The sequence below is a fragment of the Melampsora larici-populina genome (genome assembly GCF_000204055.1).
Source record: "Melampsora larici-populina 98AG31 unplaced genomic scaffold MELLAscaffold_18, whole genome shotgun sequence".
In the NCBI taxonomy this organism is placed as follows: domain Eukaryota; kingdom Fungi; phylum Basidiomycota; class Pucciniomycetes; order Pucciniales; family Melampsoraceae; genus Melampsora; species Melampsora laricis-populina.
In genome coordinates this window covers 1,020,309-1,040,958 of record NW_006768782.1, presented here as the reverse complement: position 1 = coordinate 1,040,958, position 20,650 = coordinate 1,020,309, and the positions used below count along the sequence as shown (strand labels likewise).

At 40.8% G+C, this 20,650-nt stretch overlaps 3 protein-coding genes across 3 annotated transcripts; all 3 read right to left on the bottom strand.

Annotated features, from left to right (window-relative positions):
• Positions 1-4,354: 4,354 nt before the first annotated feature.
• Positions 4,355-6,936, bottom strand: MELLADRAFT_35979 (uncharacterized protein; the record flags this gene model as incomplete). The annotated part of the gene is made up of 6 exons (XM_007409997.1): positions 4,355-4,498; positions 4,814-5,992; positions 6,064-6,237; positions 6,308-6,505; positions 6,577-6,731; positions 6,789-6,936. Coding segments are annotated over 6 exons (1,998 nt in total), but the record flags the coding sequence as incomplete, so codon positions are not given.
• A 4,946-nt stretch (positions 6,937-11,882) lies between these two features.
• MELLADRAFT_63233 (uncharacterized protein) lies at positions 11,883-12,455 on the bottom strand (the record flags this gene model as incomplete). The annotated part of the gene is made up of 1 exon (XM_007409996.1): positions 11,883-12,455. One exon carries the CDS (start codon positions 12,453-12,455, stop codon positions 11,883-11,885), a length of 573 nt encoding a protein of 190 aa, XP_007410058.1.
• A 1,109-nt stretch (positions 12,456-13,564) lies between these two features.
• On the bottom strand, positions 13,565-15,679 carry MELLADRAFT_106562 (uncharacterized protein; the record flags this gene model as incomplete). Its single annotated transcript, XM_007409995.1, has 3 exons — positions 13,565-13,626; positions 13,777-15,141; positions 15,322-15,679. The coding sequence occupies 3 exons, from the start codon at positions 15,677-15,679 to the stop codon at positions 13,565-13,567; spliced, it is 1,785 nt and encodes a 594-aa protein (XP_007410057.1).
• Positions 15,680-20,650: the final 4,971 nt, after the last annotated feature.

Genomic DNA, 20,650 nt, shown 5'->3' with positions numbered 1-20,650 from the left:
TAAGATCAAGGAGCCCAATGTATCTTTGGAAGGATGTGGGCTTGAGCAATACCTGTTGCATGAGACAACTTAAACCCTCAACACTTCCATGAGATTTGTAGACTTTTGAAAACTAACAGTCTCAGAGTTCAAAGTCTTGAGATAACCATTTTCAAAATTTGACTTTGGATTAACCAAATAAGCAATAAGAAGTCATCTCTTAGTGTGGATTGCCTTCAAGATATGCTACAAATCGTGTTGTCTTGGTCAGAGGCAATTGAGAAGGACCCCGGTATGCTTCTATAAGGGTAGTCACAGAATTGTGACTTTTGAGCTCCGCGGAGATGAGCCCCTGCCAAACCACTAAGTCTTTCCCTGGCTTCACCCATAGCTCTAGGACAGGTTTTATCCTAAACAATAGAAAGAGTGGCAATCTGTGGCAATAAAGCAAAGGCAGAAACTGGCAGATCTCTATAATCCCATGTGGAGTATCTCTGCAGGAGCTCGAAAGTCACAATTCTGTGTGACTACCCCTTATAGGAGCATACCAGGGTCCTAATTGAGACCCAAAAAATATTACAGCTCGCATAAGGATACTGGAAAGAATACTTGAGGAGACCAACTAGAAGTAAATAGGAAAGAAATACTGTAAACATTTTACAGTATCCCCAAGTGAGAATGGGAAAATATTGAGATTGTAGTTTGTCATGAAAAGACAAAACACCACAAACCTGAGCCATAGTACTTGCAATACATATGTGCAACAGGATGGGAAAATTTGGAGCCATCATGTAGATACAGAGCCGCTCAGCTATTGGCTCATCTGAATGAGTAGCTCATATGTTGTAATACCTTCTGTAATTTTTCTCAGTTTGCAAAAGCATTCCAAGAATTGACTACATACACTGACTTGTAGTTTTGGTGTAATTGCATTAACTAAACTTCATGTAACAACCATTCATTTATTGTTGAATGGCTTTCCAAGTATTGCCTGAGTAGCTATGGAGGTATATGTAGTCAATTTTTGGTACAATTTTGTCAAACTGGAAAAAGTTACATGACATATCACATGTGACTTAACTATTTCCAGGATGGGGGCGCAGCCTTAAAAAAAAGGCACACCCTGGCATGTTTTGTGAAAAAGGGCGTGTCTAGGCGCCACTGGCGCGTTAGGCGCGGCCTTTCACCGCGCAAAAATGAAAAAAAAACATGAAAAAAATGTGAAAAAATCCAGGAAATGCATTTTAACCAACCTTAAATACATATTTGTTGCTGATGAGGTGGAAGATGGATTGTTTGAAGGTCTATTGTTAATTGAAGTTGATTCATAAAACAACTTGAAATGGATTTTATAAGAAAATAACCACGTGGAAAGCCCCACTTTCTCACTATGAGGCATACAGGCCTTTGGGCACGCCCACCTTGTTTCCGAGATGTTTAGGCGCACCTGGGAGACCTAATGAATACATTCAATCCATATTGCACTATCTCACACCTTTCTAAAGCTTTAAAAAGCTTTCAATCCCATTGAAACATAAAATCATGTTCAATGAATCACTGAATAGGTTATCCAAACACAATAGCATCTTAATTCAGGCAGGAACATAACTTATGTACAAATTTCCTCAAGAAGCAAGACCCTAGAATATTTATTAATTCAGCTTTTCAAGTCTTTGTCAATGTGTATTAAGACTCAAAATACCTAGCTTTGCCATGTACAAGCAGACGCAAAAAGTTTACGTCACCCCGGGCCCCGACCAGCTTGATTCTGCAGTACACCTCTCGGGTTAGTGAACTGGTCGGGCCCAGGGGGTGACGTAAACTTTTTGCGTCTGCTTGTACATCCCCTTTTTAACTCCTTTATTTGCTCCTGGTTTCTTGTCAATGCCAAATATATCATACAGAATGAATGTTGGTAGCTGCATAGTAACAAAAGCAACTGCATAACCTAAACTATGGTATGGGTATCTTTGATGCTGAGACTCAGGGATCTGGGTTAGACATTTTGCAGACTGTTATCATGTGATCTCACTTCAAAAGAGTCAAAAGAGAATCAAAACAGGTTTACCGTTTGAGTCACTACTTCCAGAAATTATGCATGATCTATTATGTAAACTAGGTAATGCTTTGCTTTTCTGTATAATTTTCTACTATAATATCAGTTCAGTGCCTTGGTGGAGATTCAATATGTTCTCATTTTGAGACAATTGGACACATAGACTCCCAGTCACTTGAAGGAAATCAGAATTGCACACATCTGGAGTGGATTTGATGAGTGGTACATATCAAGCTCAACTTGGTAGCAAAGTGAAAAGGTCTTGCCCAAATGATCAACTTGGAAACATGATCACATGTATTCTTGATCACAGTGCTGATCTGTGGAGTCTGGAATTGATGTTAAGACCTAGATGTTTGGCTTAGCCTTTATCCTCACAAAACCCCTTGATCAATCAACTGAATATTGAGTTCAAATCACAGGTGAAATGGGAGTTACATCTGAAGACTGCACACAAGCTGATAAAAGTGATGATCTTGATTTGATTGATCCAGCTGTTTCAAGAAAAAACACCATCCTTTTTTTCATTTTAAAGTTGCACTAAAAATCACAATGTAGACTCTACATAAGAGCTGTAATTGACTTTTTCAAGGGTGCAAAGGCAAAATATCACAATTGTTGCTTCCTTTGTATCCACAATTCACAGCCTTTGGAGCTTTTTCAAGGCTTGACGTGAGGCTTTAACATTTAGCACATCATTGACTACAGCTGCTTGTATGTAGAGTCTACATCAGTAATTGATTCTTAGTGCAACCTCAAAATAAAAAAAAACAAGGAGGATGACATTTTTTCTCAAAACAGCTGTATAATATTTGATGAACTCAGATTAACATCTTGAAAAATCTTCATTCCCAATCCACATAATTCGTAAGATGGCTAAAGACTTTAAGCCAAACTTCATACAATTGCTTAAAATGTACCTCACTAACATATCAGCATCTACTAGTATGCCATGAGCTCTACCCCCAACTGACTTTTCACCATGTCAAAGTCTGCTATTGAATGCAATACGTTACAGCAGTTTCAAGAATAAATTTCACCTGTTTTTTTGTTTTTCTATTTTTGTAAGGTTGAACTAAAAATTATTGACCTGGATTCTACATAGAGCAGCTGTAGTCAATGGGAAGCTCGTGAATGATAAGCAAGATTGTGATCTTTCACAATCTTTGCACCCTTGAATAAGTTGACTACAGCTCTTATGGCGGATAAGCTTTAGTATAACCTTGAAAAACAAAAAAATAGAAACAAGCAGGCAACATTTATTCTTGAAACTGCTGTACAAAAATTAGTATTAGACGGATATCAAATCTTTGAAAAGATCAAGTTACTCATTGAGGAGTTAGGCAAAGCACAAACTTAACTAAGTCCCATTGTGCCGGGGTTTATACATAGCAAGCAATGACCAAGGCACAAGGAAAGCACATACCCGCTCCACTTCCTGGTCCACCAGCCCATATCCAATCTGAGGCATTTGAATCTGTTGTTGCAAAGTAAAGGTAACATCAGGGTGGCTCAAAGCAAAAAGGGGTATGATAACAAAGTGTATATCTTTATACATAATTGAAACACTCTTATGTGTGAAGACCTGTGAAAGCCCCATTCAGGATTTTCACCTGTTGATACCCACCTAACAACAAATGAGATAATTTGTTTCAAAACAAAGTTGAAAATGTCAATCAAATGAATGACTTTTTCTTACTCCTTATTATTTCTTTCCACCCCATTTCCAAAAGAATTACCTCTTGAAGTCCAGAAATCAGTATCCATGAGCTACCAATAAATAATTATCTGGCCACATGAGCTAAATTTTCATTTTTATTGGCAGTACATACTGCATGGACAATAGAACCCACTGTTTACAATTTAGCATCTTACCCTACCTCAGAAGGGAAATATCAGGCCAGATCAGGGTCCAGACTTTGTTCCGCAATCTCCAATCAATGGATCTACATAATAATTGGTTTAGAAGACCTTGAAAACATTGTTATGAAACATTGATGTAATAGTATCAATCTGTGCCCCTGTGAGAAAGGTGGTCACTTGTTCATACCTCTTGAAAATAAATCAGACACACAAACTAAACATATGTAGAGGAGACAAGACAGCATTGGAACATTGATGACAAAATCTTCAACCTCACATGAATCATTTTTCCTTGTAAGTCAAACACACGATCTTTAAATTTGAAATATCTTTTTTCATACAAAAACATTATATTTTCTATATTACAAATCCCACCAATCAATCAAAAACTCTCAAAGATCTCCTTCAGAAAAAACAAACTAAAAAATGTTAATAATTTATAATGTTCATCATCTATCAAATTTCAAATTCACCTTCATTTAAAAACGGTTTATTTAAACTTTTTAAAGCTAAATCACATAAAACACATTTAGAAGCTAGTAATTCATCTAATTCATCTTTACATTTATCTAATTCATTTCTTTTTTCACCAATTTTGATCTTATTTTGTTGTTGTTGTTGTTGATTTTCGATTTTTTTATTCATAAGTTTATTACTTTGATTTTTAGTCTTATTATTATTATTTAGATTCTCTAATGAAGAAGATGATGAACTTTTCGATTCGATTGGATTGTTCAATCTCAATTTATTGAGTTTTGCAAGTGGTAAAACCCCACCTAAAGCCCCTACACTTGCTCCTACACTACCTCCAATCACTCCCACTAATGCATCAGGTATGATTAATCTTCTAACTTGATCTAATCCTTGAACACTTGCCATTGCTAATTTCTTACTATCTGATAATAAATTCGATACTTCTGAATTCATGGTTCCTTTTTGATTTTGATTTTGAGAATTAGATTGTGATAATTTAGTCTGTAGAGTTAACATCCTTCTTAATTGATGTGGTGACATATGTTGAGTAACTTCTTTAATTAAACAATCAGCATGAAATGAATGTTGACACGGGAAAATATAAAACGCTCTAGTAACTAATTTTTCGTCACAACTTTGACAATGGTCAGATTGATTAATAATCACAAATCGATTTGAAAGTTTTTCTAAATCAGTCTTAATCAATTCAGCTGATTTACTTGATTCATTCATTTCTTGTTTTAACTTTTGTATATGTATTGAATAATGATCAAGGGCATCACAAATATCTTCTTTAAAATCGTCAATCACTACGAAATCTGGAAAGAATGGTAAGATATCTTCAATTTTCAATAAATCTGTGGATTCTAAGAAATTCATGGCTGTCTTTATATCTTGTTTATGATGTACTACATATTTGGCAATCTTCAACCAAAGTTTCTTTCTCAATAATTGATCATCATCTGGTTTATCTGCATTAAGCTTGGCTAATTCTAGATCACCTGTTTGTAATGCTAAATCAACACTACTTTCATATAATCCCATCTTGCCGTAAATCAAACCACAAGATTGCAATTTTCCATGATTCTTACAAACCCTTAAAGCGTAATCAAGATCGTAGTAAGGTTTTCCCGTTAACGGATTATCCGGAGTCGATGCTAGGAATCGAAGTAAAGCTGACTCATCCGCTTCAGGTTGAGTTGCATAGAGGGTTAAGAGTGCATTATGTACAGGTGCATCTGTGTTATCTAGTCGAGCAATCGCATACTTGAGGTATCCTATCACGATCTCAGTATTACCAGTATTTGCTTGTTTCTTGCTAGCTGAACGTGGTGGGAGCAATGCAGGTATGAGTCTTCGTACATCTATCTTGGGTTGTCTCATAAATGCTGTTGTTGCTCCTCTCGGTTCGTTTCGTACCAAGATCGGCGCAAACTGATAATATAGTTCTAAATCGTCTTGTCGACTTAAAGCTTCGATGGCTTGAGTCCAGTTCTTTTCGAGTATATGATGTCGAATGATCCTATCAGAGTCTCCCACCAAAGTAGCGTAATGGATCATCACGTCTTTACGACCGTGAGTGGTGATTAGATTATATGTCGTTTTCGGATCCAGATTAGTCTAGAGGGCAATCAACACACATGTCAGACGTAGGAACGACCGTGCAATCGAGTCTCAAATAGAAAACTAACCTTGTAGGTTCTCAAAAACTGTCGCAATTCATCTTCCACCATCTCTTGTTCAACCTTTAAGTTGGCAGTGTCTTCATCTGAAGAACCAGAAGCGGCGAGATCTTCTAATTCATTGATCTTGGCAAGATAGATCTCAGTAAGCCAAGTTGCTAACATCATTCGCTGTGTCAAATCCTATTGTGGATGCAAAAACAAATGATCAAAATCAAGTTCAAGATTCCTCTGATCACTAGAAAGATCTTACGTGTCGTTTGAGACGTTCAAGCCGACTGATGAGGTAGTACCTCAACGCATCCCGTTCGCCTCGATCGATTAAACTCAACACGACTTCTTCAAAGCTTTTAGAACATTGTGCATACACTTGTGCAGCAGAGATAAATTTTCCATTTTGAAAAAAATGATCAGCTTGTCCTATCAAAACTGCATCTCGATCTGCCGGAGTCTACGAATGACAAATTTTAATAAGTTGGTTTCTTGTAAGACACATTCTAAGGATTTTAGGTTTGCACTCACTTTAGCATGAAGTAATGCTGCATCAAAAGCATCTCGAGACAAAAAGACTTTCCAAATATTGCGACCCTCATCTTTAACAACCAATTCAAAGATAGAATCACTTGAATATAGCCAATAAGTATGATGGACGGGATCAGATGCCAATGCAATGATTTCTTCGCCTGGCCTCTTCAGAATGATCATCGAAAAAACAACGTCAGGCAAAATTACACGCTTTAGGCACCGATACATTTGACCTACCAAGTCTAAAAGTTCTTCATGTACCAAACGACTATCGAGTCGGCAAATCACCTGAATCCGATCATGATACAAAAGTACAAAGTGATACCTAGTCGAAGCCAGGCTAAGAGGTACATTAGAATCTACCGAACCATCTATGTGAGATGAAGTAACATGAGTGGATGATGCGTTGGGCAGATTATCTATCTTTCGATATGGAATCAGTTGAGATGTTAATATCACGCTATCGCCAGGCTCTTGATTACTGTATGAGATCTCTCCGTGGTAGATACCAGCTCCTGTAAGCCATGAGATAAGTGGAACTGTTTCGTTGGGGTCATCAAGATTATTGTTGGAGTTTGCCTTTGGGGATTGATATACATGTAATTCACTACTGTGAACTTGAACAGGCAGTTCAAGTGATTCTATAGCCAAAATACCAAGAGATCAGTCATTGAAGAATAAGATCAAGAAGATCAATGATTGAACTGACTTGGCATAGCCCGAGACGAAGTATAAGCCCCGAATAAACGCTCAAGTACGCTTTCGTTCATCTCTTCTTCATCTCTTTTATTCTTTAAGATCCCTAGTTGTTCAACAAACTGATGAATTCCACTTGATGTTGTCACAATTGCCAAAGCTTTACGGACACCTTTCTTCTTAGCAGCAAAGTGAGACCAAGAATCCCACCAAATTCCCGATATAGATTGTTGATCTGTAGTAGATGATTCAGGTAATGTATAGAGTGGTTTCAAATAACGATCGGGTGTTGTACGATCAGTCCTAGAAAAGGCTGCTGTGATCGATAAGTCGGAAACCGATTCGGGACTATGATGATCGATGAGTAAAGTGGCATAGAGAGCACCTGTAGAGGTACCTAAGACGATCTCTTTGGTTGAAGAAGCAGCAATTCCATTATAACTAGAAGGATTCCAACCAATAGCTGTGATAATCAATCCACGGAATTTGAGAAGTGGTTTGATCGAAGGCCCTAGGGTGATGAGTGAAGCACCTCGCCTGGCGGCCGCTTGAACGGCTGCCCGCTGTTGATTGATCGACGTGGGGGATAATGAGACGTAATAGTTATCTCCTGAAAGCAAAGAAACCAAAACATGACGCCCTGTGGGATCGCAATGAACTCGGTGAATGATCGTGGTAGGTCCGGCTTGTTGGGATCTAACTTGATTAGCTGATTGCAGAAGAGATGGAATAGGTAACTCGATAGTGTCTACCACCGATGGTTGAGCCAAATCGATTCGTACAAGTTGAGGTGGATTAGTAGAAGTGGGATCAGGTGGTAAAACTAAGAATAATAAAATGTGCGAATTGCACAAAAGTACTTGAAGTGGGTCATCGAGAGAGAATCTGAGATAAAATTAAGGTTATCCATAAAGCGATATCAGTTCAAGTGATCCATTGGATATTTTTTGAGCATCAACCGAAGTGAATCATGCTTCATACTACACACTGCACTCTTCCGAGAGAAAACATGCCTGGCTCGATCGATTTAGAAGGATAAGGATCAAACTGTGATAAATGAAAGATGTAAGTTAGACGTCTTTCTTCAAAAATCAATTCTTTCCAAAGAAACTCACTTCGATAACCCCATGGCCCGCATCTTCAGCCTGCCTCCTTCTTTCTCGTAAGTCTATCAGAGCAGCTTCAGACGGATCCTCGAAACCTTTAGCTGTTAACTGTCTAGTTGGATTCCCAATACCGGTTGAGAAATCAACGGTGGGAGTTGATCGACTGATGAATTCATCGAACGTAGCCATTTTAGATGAAATGAGAGATTGAGGTTCAATGATGTTGAGTGGTGATGTTTCGATCGAGTGAGCCTCTTGACTGAATTTTGATTCTGTCTTGATCGATTTCAGCGTATTGGCCCCGCCCGACTTGTCACCGGTCCAAAACCCGATCAACCCGCTTGAAGTGGTGATACATGCAACAAAATGCAACAACTCTTGAAGATGTGAAGAAGAGTCATCTTGTATCTCTCAATAAGCTTCACCCACACATACTCTCAGGAAGAGACATTAGATTGAGGAAAATTTTAAGATTTTTTTCCGTCAATAGGGGGTTTCAAGTCAAAAAAATTACAGTATTTTGCAATTCAACAAGTTGTCCAAGACCAGAAAATTTCACGTAAATTTCAAAAATTTGGGACACCTTGGGTAATCTTTCCGATGAAATTTGTGCCATTCCTTCACGCCTGCAATGTATGATTTCAAAGTTGACGCCTTTACCAACTTGTATCAAAGTTTTGGACTGCTGTCTGCAAACCACTTAATATATGTCCAGCACCTTTGACCACTTTTCATCCACAGAACAGTGGACAAGTTGAATCAATCAATGGTTTGGTAGAAGATTATTTAAGGCATTTTGTATTAGAAGACCAATTGAACTGGACTGCTTGGCTTTCCATCACCAAGTTTAAAAATGTCAAAGCACCACATGTGTTGGTGCAAAGTGGACAATTTTATTGGTCTTGCAAGGTCACTGATTCAATACCTGCCAGGTTTGGACCAAAAGTGGGTTTCCAATATGCACTGTGGTTGTAAACATATGAAAAAAATCTGCAAGATAATTGGAATGCAGATTCAACCGTTATTTTTCCATATTTTTCCAACCCCTTAAGTTCCAGCATCTGTGTACTTTTCAATGCTTTCTTACTTTCCTAAACTCAGCGGTGAATTTGAAATCTAGTGCAATGTAAACACCTCAGCCTTTGGAACTTTGCTACTGTCAAAATTTTCAGGGGTTGACATCTTTGGTTGTTGTTGGGATTGAAAATTCTGATCATTAATGTGTACAGGTTGAACAGGAGCAGGAGTAGGGTTTTTGTTTCCAGCAGCAGCTGGAGTATGCATGTTTGGTGCCTGAGACATTTAAGCTCGTTATAATCAATGTTCAGCTTCTTTGTGTTTTTGCAATTCCTCAGCAAGACTAGCTTTAAAATCTGAGAATTGGGCTATCAAATGGATTAGTTTTGTGATAATTCGGCCACTGTCATGTCAGTTTGTAGTTCCATCACATTCTCATTTGGTTCATGGAAGACGTTGCATAGTTTTCTTGAGTGGCTTCTGAACTTGAAAGTCAAAGAACTTGAACCTTTAAAGTCTGGTGGTTTGGCAAACTTTGATGGTGGACTAACTATAATTCCATATGTTGCTTTTCTGAATGCTTGAGACTTGCTGTAGGCTGTTGATCCTGGTTTAGACATTGCAATAGATTAAGAGCTTGTAGCTTGTAGCTTGTATCAAGGGTCTGGTGAAGGGTGCCTTTGTGATAGCACAAGATTTCAACATGAGGATGTCAAATATGAGGCTCAAGTAGAGTGTGATCTCATTACTAGCCTACAAGCATACATCTTGTTGAGGGCTCATAACAACAGTCTACATCTACAGTCATTTTGAGAAATATTGACAACTTTTTTTACAGAAAGTTGTTAGGTAAAATCAGAGAAAAAAATTGGTTAAAGGTTTGATTTTTTCTTTATCCTTCCAATTATAAGTGGAGAGACGAAACCCCGGTTTTGCATGTTGGCAAGATTTTCAAAAATACTCAATCTTTTTTGGAACAGTTGTACATGTACTTGGGTTTGAAGTGCTTATACCCATTTGAACTGGAACAAGATTGTAAATACCCAAAATATGATGATTGAAATATGAGGCAGTAAATGTATGATAAGGTGCATGAAAAAGGAACATTCACCCCAACAGAGACTTGGTTAGACACCTTATTTTCAACATTTGTCGGCTTGGGGGTAAGATGTGGGCAGCAATTTCCTGTGAATCCTCATTGGCTTTACTGGTGATGGTATCGAACCAGGTTTCTACAAGGTACCAGAAAAGTTGCAGAGACTTGCATCTTCCATGAACAATCTTGCTCAGGTAAGATATTGTCTGTTTTGTATTTGACCATTCCTCCTCTCTGCTTCTACAATTATCTGTTGTCCAAATGGGTTTATTTTGATTATTTGTGAAAAACAATAACCATTGCTTAAAATATGTCTTCAGGTGCTCCCAACCCTTCTCATAAATTATTTTTGAAAGTTGATCATCTATTTTAGATGTTTGCATGACATACAGGGCTCCAAAAAACAATGATATTCTATCCTTCTGAGCTAAATCCAATGCCTTACTTATCATTTTATTGCTCAGAATGATTTTGGATTGATGATAATCCATTTTTTTCTCAGGTTGGTGTCTATAAAGAGTATGTATCTCCTTGGAAAGTGATTTGAACAGCACCTGTATGTATTCTGAATATCCTGTGTGTTCTTCCTTGAGAATCATATGTCCTATCAGCCTAAGTCTGCTGGGAAATCCTGTGACTGACTTGACTCCATCCTTTTTTGAAACTTTACTTTTCACCACAGATTCATTGGAAGTGCATCCACTAGGCATGTTCCGTATCAAATTACCTTGCCCCTGCTGTTCATAAGCTTCTTTGCATGTCTGAAGGAAAGAATCATAGCTTATATTGATTCTGTGCAGTGATGCCTGGTGTTTGGTACTTTGGTGCCATATATTGAGAAGTTCAAGAATCATTTCAAACTGGACCGGAGACCTTTCTTGTATTTGTAAAGTATGTGAAAGAATATCAACAGAATTTTTATGTTTTAAACTGGACTTTTCACTGCATTCTGGTGCCAAAAAGATAACTTCATCTTGCAATGGCACAAATTGATTGTTTAAAAAGTTTTGCAAAAATCCCCATGCATCTTCTATCAATTGTCTCCTTGATGAAAAATCCCCATACTTGGAATGGATCAGCCTCAGAGATCCAAGGAACCCCATCACTACATTGGTCCGTATCTTCTCAATTGCCTGGATGATTTTCTGTGAGTCATAAGAACACAATCCACTTATTGCTAGCTTTGCTTTGCATGAATATTTAAATTCCTCAAATACTGAAATAATTTTGTCAGAAACAACAGGCGTGAACCACATAGCCAATTGAAATTGCCATCACAGTGTCTGCATTAAGCCTCTGTATTCAACCTTCCCAGTCCCTGATTGGTAGCTTTTTGCATTGTAAGAAACCAGATCCCCAGGGTCATTTTGAAACAAAGGGTTTGTTAATCATTCTTGTGATAAATCACAGCTGCTCTTGTGCTTCTTTTTGAATGCCTGCTCAATGTGTGGGAATTCTTTATCACTAGCCTTTTGATTTACATCCTTTTCAAGGATATTATGTCCAGCCTTGGCTCTCCTCTTGTTCTCCCTTTCTATATCACTGCTAATTCCAAGTGAGCTGATTGATCTTTGTAGAGTGTTGAATGGTTGTGCAATATGTGAATGTTGCTGTGAGTCCCCTTGTAGTTGTATGTTGAAGTTGGATAAATAGCTAGGAGGGGTACAATCATCAAAAGAATTATGGTTTTGGAAGCCATCAGGATTTTTTCTTTGCTCCAGTGCATCACGAAGCTCCCTTTCAGTAGTGTTGAGACAAATTTCATATTGTGGGGCATATGTTGCATCTGGTTCCCAAAACCAGCTGGGTATTGATGTGGGACCACTGGTTTCTACATCTGAGGCGGCTAGGGTCCAAGGGATTGTAAGTTCTTGGCCACTTGGGAAGAATGAGGTTGCTACATCATCATGGAACAACACACAGTGGATTATTGTAATCAAAAATGTGAGAAGATGTGACATTTTTGTTGGGGGTATGAATTCTGATGGGTCTTTTCAACCCCAGAAGAGACATGGAGTTCAGCACATTCCATTATGAGTGGCATATACCTTTGGTGTTTCTTTGCCTGAAAAACTTTTGAACCTGTTCCAAAATGTGTCTGAGGTTTAAGTGAATTGTTCCATAACAATATCCTCAGATGAATTGAACATGACACCTGTCTATATATAATATAACATACCCTCCAATCTTACTAGTGCCAGAATTTTCCTCACAGAACTCAAGCTGATTGGTGTGGAATTCAAAGGTGCAAGGGTGAACTATCTTTGTAGACCATAGTCATGTCATTTGATATAATAAGAACCATGTCTTGTTAGTTGAAGACATTATTTGGGTACCATTCTACATCATTGTATAGCCTTATAGTCATAAGCGGTCTGAATGCACTGCAGCTGTGTTACTTTCAAAGTGGAAGAATAAAATAAACAGTCTATGAAGCCAAGGTGAGTGATACTGATACTCAAGTCATTGATGTCTACATGACGACTGGAGTCTCAGCATAAGTACACTCTCTGCCACCAACACCAGCACTTTTGTGGAGACCTCATGGTGTTTTTCTCAGACAGCCTAGAGGGTGCCGCCCCATCCTTACCTTTGGAACTCCTTGGGGTTGCCAGAGCAGGAGCAAGCGCTCTCCTTGAGACTGCACCAACCAATGGTGATGAAGAGCTAAGATAACATACCCAATGTGTGGAGCAAATCAGTTCTCAATGGCTTCATATTATTTTGGCTTACTGCCTGTGAAAACTGTTAATTAGTCATTACTTGTTCTACTACAGTGTTTTTATCTTTTATCTCATATGGTTTACTCTTATCCAGTTCCTCAAAATATAAAATTGTGGCCATCTATTTACTTGCAAATTCTATCCATGAGAGGTGATTCAAATGGGGACTTGTGTTCATTATCCTGCACAAGAATAGTGAGTAGATCATATTTGGAAGTTAGGGCTGACCTAATCCATGATCTGCCAGACCAGAAATGATTATGATTTATAGCTCACCCCACAAGTTTTGAGTTTAACCTTCTGGCACTTAAAAAAGATTTAGATCATCTTGTATGAAGAGGAAAAAGTTACAACTCTACTCTGACAAATGGAGTTACCCATTCTACATATTTCAATTTGGTCAAGGATGCTTCAAATTATTCAAACTCAACAACAGTCACAACATGCAGCATGGAACCAGTGAAATTTGGGGTAATAAACAACTCTGAATAAAGAATAATAACTGGAGATATTTACCCAAGTAGAGAGCTGGTGAGACACCTGTGTTTCAAAAACTGACGGTTTGGGGGTGAAATATGGACTGCAATTTCATGTGTGTCACTTTCTCCCTTGCCAATGACAACCTCATACCAGATATCTACAAGATACCAGAGAAGCTGCATAGACTTGCATCTTCCACGAACAATCTTGCCCATATGAGATATTGTGTACTTTATATTTGACCACTCTTCCTCTCTGGGTCTACAGTAATATGTTGTCCAGATTGCTTGATTTTTATTATCCCTGAAAAACGTCAACCACTGATTGAAATATGTTTTCAGGTGCTCCCAACCTTTCTCATAGATGATTTTTGAAATTTTCTCATCCACTTTACATTTTTGAATGACAGAAAGGATTCCAAAAAACAATGGTACAATATCCTGGTGAGCTGACAACACTGCCTTATTTATCATTTCATTGCTCAAAATGATTTTGTTACTGTTAGTCTTTGGAATGTTTTTGTTGAGAGTTTGGTGTCTATAAAATACCTGTATATCTTTGGATAGTGATTTGAAGAACACATCTATTTTTCCTGCATATCCTGTGTTTTTGTCATCAATTATTACCCATCCCATACGCTTAAGTCTGCTAGGAAATGCTCTAATTAGATTGACTTCACCCTCATTTGAAGGGTTAATTCCCACCCCATTTTCAAGACTAAATTTATGTTGTCTCAATTCATTGGAATTGCATCCACTACTTACTTTCCATAGTGAATTACCTTCTCCCTGTTGTTGATATGCTTCTTCACATGTCTTAAGGAAGGAATTATAACTTAGATTGACTTTGTACAGGGACGCCTGGTGTTTGGTACTCTGATACCACATGTTGAGAAGTTCAATGATAATCCCAAATGATATTGGAGATCTTTCCGGCATATGCAATGCATGTGAAAGGATATCATCAGAGCATTTATATTTATAATTGCTTGTTTTAAAGCCTTTATGTGTCACACAGTTGACTTCATCTTGCAATTTCACAAATTGATTGTTCAAGATGTTTTTTAAGAATTTCCACCCATCTTCTATCAATTGCTTCCTTGCAGATAAATCCCCATACTTAAAATGTATAAGCCTCAATGATCCAAGGAATCCCATAACCACATTTGTTTGTATCTTCTCAATTGCTGGGATGACCTTCTGTGCATCATATGGGTATGTTTTACCCATTGGTAACTGTGCTTTTGATGAGTCTTTGACCTCGTCAAACACTGATATAATGTCTTCAGAAACACCAGGTGTGAACCACATAGCTAATTGAAATTGCCATTTGAGTGTCCAAATCAAAGCTCTGTAATCAACCCTCCCAGTATTTGGTAGGCTCTTCTTTGATTCATAAGAGATCAGAACTCCAACATCGATTTGAGAAGAGGGGATTGGTGAACCTAATTTTGAGAAATAAAAGTTGTTTTTATGCTTTTTGTTGAATGCCTGTTCAAGTTGTGTGGAGTTTTCTTCAGTGCCATTGTGATCTTCTTCCTTTGCAAGGGTTTTCTGTTCAGCCTTGGTTCAGCCTTGGTTCTCTCTTTCTGTGACAGTTCCACTCCCAAGTGAGACAGCTGAACTTGTTGGAGTGTTCAATGATTGTTTGATGTGCAAATGATGCTCTGGGTACCCCTGTAGTGGGATGCCCTCATTATTGAAAGCATTGTGAGCTTGAAAGTCTTGCAATTTTTTGTTTTGCTCAAGTACATCAAGGAACTCCTCTTCAATAGCTTCAAGACGACTTTCATATTCTGGTTCATATGTTGCATCTGTATCCCAAAACCAGCTGGGTAATGATGTGGAGCTTGTGGTTGCAACTTCCCAGGTGCCTAAGGTCCTGGGAGCTGCGAGGTCTTGCTCATTTGGGAAGAATGAGGTCACTACACGGAAGAACACAAAGTAGTTTATTGTGATCAAAAAGACAAACAAATGTGACATGCTTGGTTGGATTATGAATTCTGATGATTATGTTCAGGACCAGAGTAGATATTGAGTTCAGCACATCACAGTATAAGTGGGAGGAAGATTTTCAATGTTTTTTTGCCTTATCATTAGTTGTACATGTTCCAAAATTTGTCTGAGTTTTAAGTGATACATTGCACAACAATCATATTGGATAAATCAAACTTCAGCATGCACAACAACACACCTAGGAGTCGTAACCACAGGGTTCAATAGGTACACAGACATGGTAACATGCTCCTTTTGCCACATATCTGAAGCAAAGTACATCCTAACAGATTGCTTAAATCAAAGTTTTTTTGATGATGATTATTGTTCCATAGCTGTTCAAGTTTTTGTGAGTCAAGAGATTGAGGTGAATATCATGAAAAGGGTCAACAATAAAGGTTACAAATCTCTACTTTCAAGATTTTCCCCAGTACTACTCCAGCAATTGAGAAATTATACTTGGAGGGTGTTATGATCCTGTCACGGATCATGGAGCTGTCACAAAATGTGACATGTGTAACTCTCAACCTCATGCGAGCCAGCGCTCCACTTGTATTGCTCCTCATGCTACAATAACTATACTACACCACGGGGCAATTGGGCTCGCCGTTTGACGGTCAGAAAAGACCGCCAAAAGCCCAGATTTCCTTGGTGGTGGCCGGCCGCCAAAATCTGGCCAGTGGAACGGCGGTCTTTTGGCTGGGCTTTGCTGGCGGCCGGCATCTGGGCAAACGGCGGCCTGTAGACGGGCTTCGATCATCGGAAGCGGCCGCTGATCATGTGAAGAGAGATCGAGCTCATCTCTCTTCACCTTCTCATGCCTCCACCCAGTGCTTACCTCCTCAACTCTTGTGGATGGGGGTGTTGTGCTGATCAAGGGTTGAGGGCCTCCCAGACCATGAATTCGATTCTGGGAGCTTTCCCGTTGTCTAATCACAAAAACTGTGGCTAGAACACCTTCTATTGACAAGATCACAAAAACGGGTTTTTTGTTTCACAGCATCAAATCTGACCGTCGTATCAGACGGCCGTTTGTCCAGCTTTTGACGGGCATAATGCTCATCAATATACCGCCAGATCGATCAGCTAAAGACCAGCTTTTTTCTGGCCAAAAACTGAGGTTTTGGCCAGAAAACAGCCGGTCTCATCCGACCGTCAAGATCTGACCAAAACCTGAGATTTTGGCCAGCGTTTGACCGGTTTTTGGACACGACCACTTTTGAGCTCAGCTTTTGGCTCAACAATTGCCCCGTGGTGTACATACTCAGCACCCTTTCCCTCTCTCTGTCCCCATCTCAAGGCCCCTGAAGCTGGCCATAACACATTGTAGCATCTATCCGAGACAGACAGAAGGAAGAAAATACATAAAGAAGAAGAAGAAGAAAAAAAGTTTAAAAGAAGAAAAGAAGAAGAAAAAAAAATTTAACAGCAAGAAGAAGAAAATTTTTTTTTAGAAGTTTTATATTAGCTATTGGATTTTATTAGTTAGAAGTAGAAGAAAGAATCACGCACATTAGACATACCTCACACCCAAACCCATCACGCCTTCCTACCAACCACCGTCCGAAGAGACCGAGTCATCCGAAAGCACCTCCTGGTACGACATCGACCCTGACAACCCATCATCAGCTGAAATGGCCACCGCCGAGGACGTGAACCGCCTATCTCAGCAACTCGCCGACATCAACAATCGACTGAACCAGGAGACGGCTCAAAGGGCAGAACTAGCTGCTCAACTTGCCGAGGAAACCAACCGACGCACCCACGCCGAAGCTAGAGTGACCGAACTAGAGGCTGCCCAAGGCAATGGAGCCGGACCAGTCCCAACCACAACCCCACCTTCTCAACCTAGTGCCACGACCCCAACCGCACACCCAGCTCCCACCACCAGCACAATCTTGCCCGCAATCAAAGTGGCAACCCCCGACAAATATGAGGGTGCCCGAGGCGCACTGGCTGAGGCGTACGCAAGCCAAGTCGGCATTTACATCGCGATGAACAGGGCGTTGTTTACTACCGACGATGCGAAGGTGATGTTCGCGATTTCGTACCTGACCGGTGAAGCAATCAAGTGGGCCCAACCGTTCCTTCAGCGCATTATGGAACCGGCCGAGACTTGAGCGAACCCCGTCACATACCTCGAGTTCACGCGTGCCTTCGAATCAGTTTTCTTTGATTCCGACCGACAGAAGCGAGCCGAAGCGGCCCTCCGAGCCCTGAAGCAGACCAAGTCAGCCGCCGAGTATACTATTCGCTTCAATCAATTGGCACCTACCACCAAGTGGGAGCTCCCGACGCTCATCAGTCACTACCGCCAAGGACTGAAGAGTGCAGTCCGCATCCCCATGATTCGTGACCACTTTGACGACCTCGAGAGTATCACTAAGCTCGCGTGCGCAATCGACAATGACTTGCGAGGCGAAACGGTTGACTCAGCCACGGTAACCCGTCCCGTCGACCCAAACGCAATGGACATTTCCTCTGCCCGATTCAATATATCATCAGACGAATACAATTGAAGGGCTTCAGACCGTTTGTGCTTTCACTGTGGGAAGAAAGATCACTTAGCTCGTTGGTGTCCGTCGAAGAGTAGAGGACGAGGTAGAGGTGGTATTGGTGGTAAAGGCAAGATAGCGGAGTTAGAGGCGAAGATTGCGGCACTGCAAGTGGGATTAGGGGTGCAATCAACTTCATCATCATCAGCAGCAGATACATCAAAAAATGGCGCAGCTCGGGAGTGACGGATGTGCCACCCCCGGGCCGGAGTATGGAAGAATCAGGAATGGAATTGGACTCACTTAACATTAATGCAATTAAAAAGAAAGATCCCCGTGTTTTTACTTCAATTTCCCTTTCTGAGTCTCCCTGCGCCACATCCCCCAACCCCAATAGCGTCCCAGCCAATGCCTTGATCAATTGCGGTTCCACGCATGTCGTGCTGGGCAAGAAATTTGCCGATTGAACTGGCTTACCGGTGTCGAAACTACCAAATGCAGGCGAGGTGTATGGCTTTGACGGAGCCCCTCGCACTGTCGCCCATGACGCAGACCTGTTCATTGACGACGACAAATCCAAGACGAAGTTTTTAGTCACGTCTATCAAGGATTCTTATGATGCCATCCTTGGGATGCCCTGGCTGCGAGAGAACGGACATCGCATCAACTGGAAGACTGGAACACTGAACCCGAAAGACTCACCAACAAACATTGCAGCCATCGAAATGGCTTCGTCCATCCCGCCAACATCCCCCGATCGCCTTGAGGCCCAAGTGGGGAACACGAGGGACAGTGACGAGGGGGCTCTCTGCCATACAGAGACTAAGCCCCCGCGATGTGAGTCCAACAACCCTTTTTCACCGTTACTACTTGACACAGATAACGATCAGAGTCTTCTTGTACCACAGCCCCATCACATCGAAAGAGAACAAATGTTAGACTCACCGAAGACCCAATGCCAACTGCTAGAAGGACTAGATCAACCGAAGAATATCGCAGCCACTGATGAGGCTTCGTCCAACCCGCCAACATCCCCCGATTGCCTTGAGGCCCAAGTGGGGAACACGAGGGACAGTGACGAGGGGGCTCTCTGCCATACAGAGACTAAGCCCCCGTGATGTGAGTCTAAGAACCCCTTTTGGCCGTTATTACTTGAATCAGATAACGACCTGGACTCTCCTCTACCACAGCCTTTAAATGACGAGACGGAGAACTTACCAGACTCACAAAGTAACCACGAACCGACCACGAAGACAGCAACAAACATCGCCACCAAGGAATTGGTGTCGCCCTGTCCGAAAACCACCCCGACTAGCCTTAAGGCCCAATTGGGGACCACTAGGAAAAGCGGCGAGGGGGCTCTCTGTGAAAAGGAGATTAAGCCCCCGCGATGTGAGTACAACACAGCTATCAGCCAGTCACGTGAATCAGTTGACAAGCTCTTACCGGTCATTCCTAGATTAACGGCTTCCTCCTGTGCTGCGAGTGCTTCCTGGAACTTATCTGCAAAAATAGCAGCTGACAAAGCTAAAGACAAGCCGTCAAAGTCCGCGGAGGAATTGGTTCCGACAAGGTATCACCGATATATCAATATGTTTCGTAAGACGAGCGCCATGACACTTCCCCCCCATCGCCGTTATGAATTTCGCGTCGATCTAGTGCCCGGAGCGACCCCACAGGCTAGCAAGATTATACCTTTATCGCCTGCCGAAGAGACAGCACTCAACTCAATGATCGATGAGGGCCTTGCTAAAGGGACAATTCGACGTACCATGTCGCCTTGGGCCGCCCCAGTCCTCTTCACGGGGAAGAAGGACGGTAACCTACGTCCCTGTTTCGACTACCAAAAACTGAACGCGCTCACCGTCAAGAATAAGTACCCACTTCCTCTCACAATGGAGTTAGTGGATAGCCTACGGGATGCTGAAGACTACACCAGCCTAGACCTACGTAACGGATACAATAAATTGAGAGTCAAAGAAGGAGATGAAAAGAAGTTAGCATTCATTTGTAAGAGAGGACAGTTCGAACCACTTGCAATGCCCTTTGGGCCGACTGGAGCCCTGGGCTTCTTCCAATTTTTCATATCTGATATACTACGGGAGAGAATAGGACGAGACTTAGCTGCGTATCTGGACGACCTCTTGATATACACACCAGCAGGAGTTGATCACGAGAAGGTTGTGGAGGAAGTATTGCAAATACTACAAGCACACAACATTTGGTTAAAGCCGGAGAAATGCAAATTCTTGTGCAAAGAGATCGAATATCTGGGCTTACTGATTTCCAAGAACAAAGTTCGCATGGATCCTCTCAAGGTATCGGCAGTGAGCGAGTGGCCGGTCCCAAAAAATGTTACACAGATCCAGTGATTTTTGGGTTTCTCAAACTTCTACAGACGATTCATTAGCGGCTGCTCTCAGATCTCAAGACCCCTGCACGACCTAACCAGAGATGACGTACC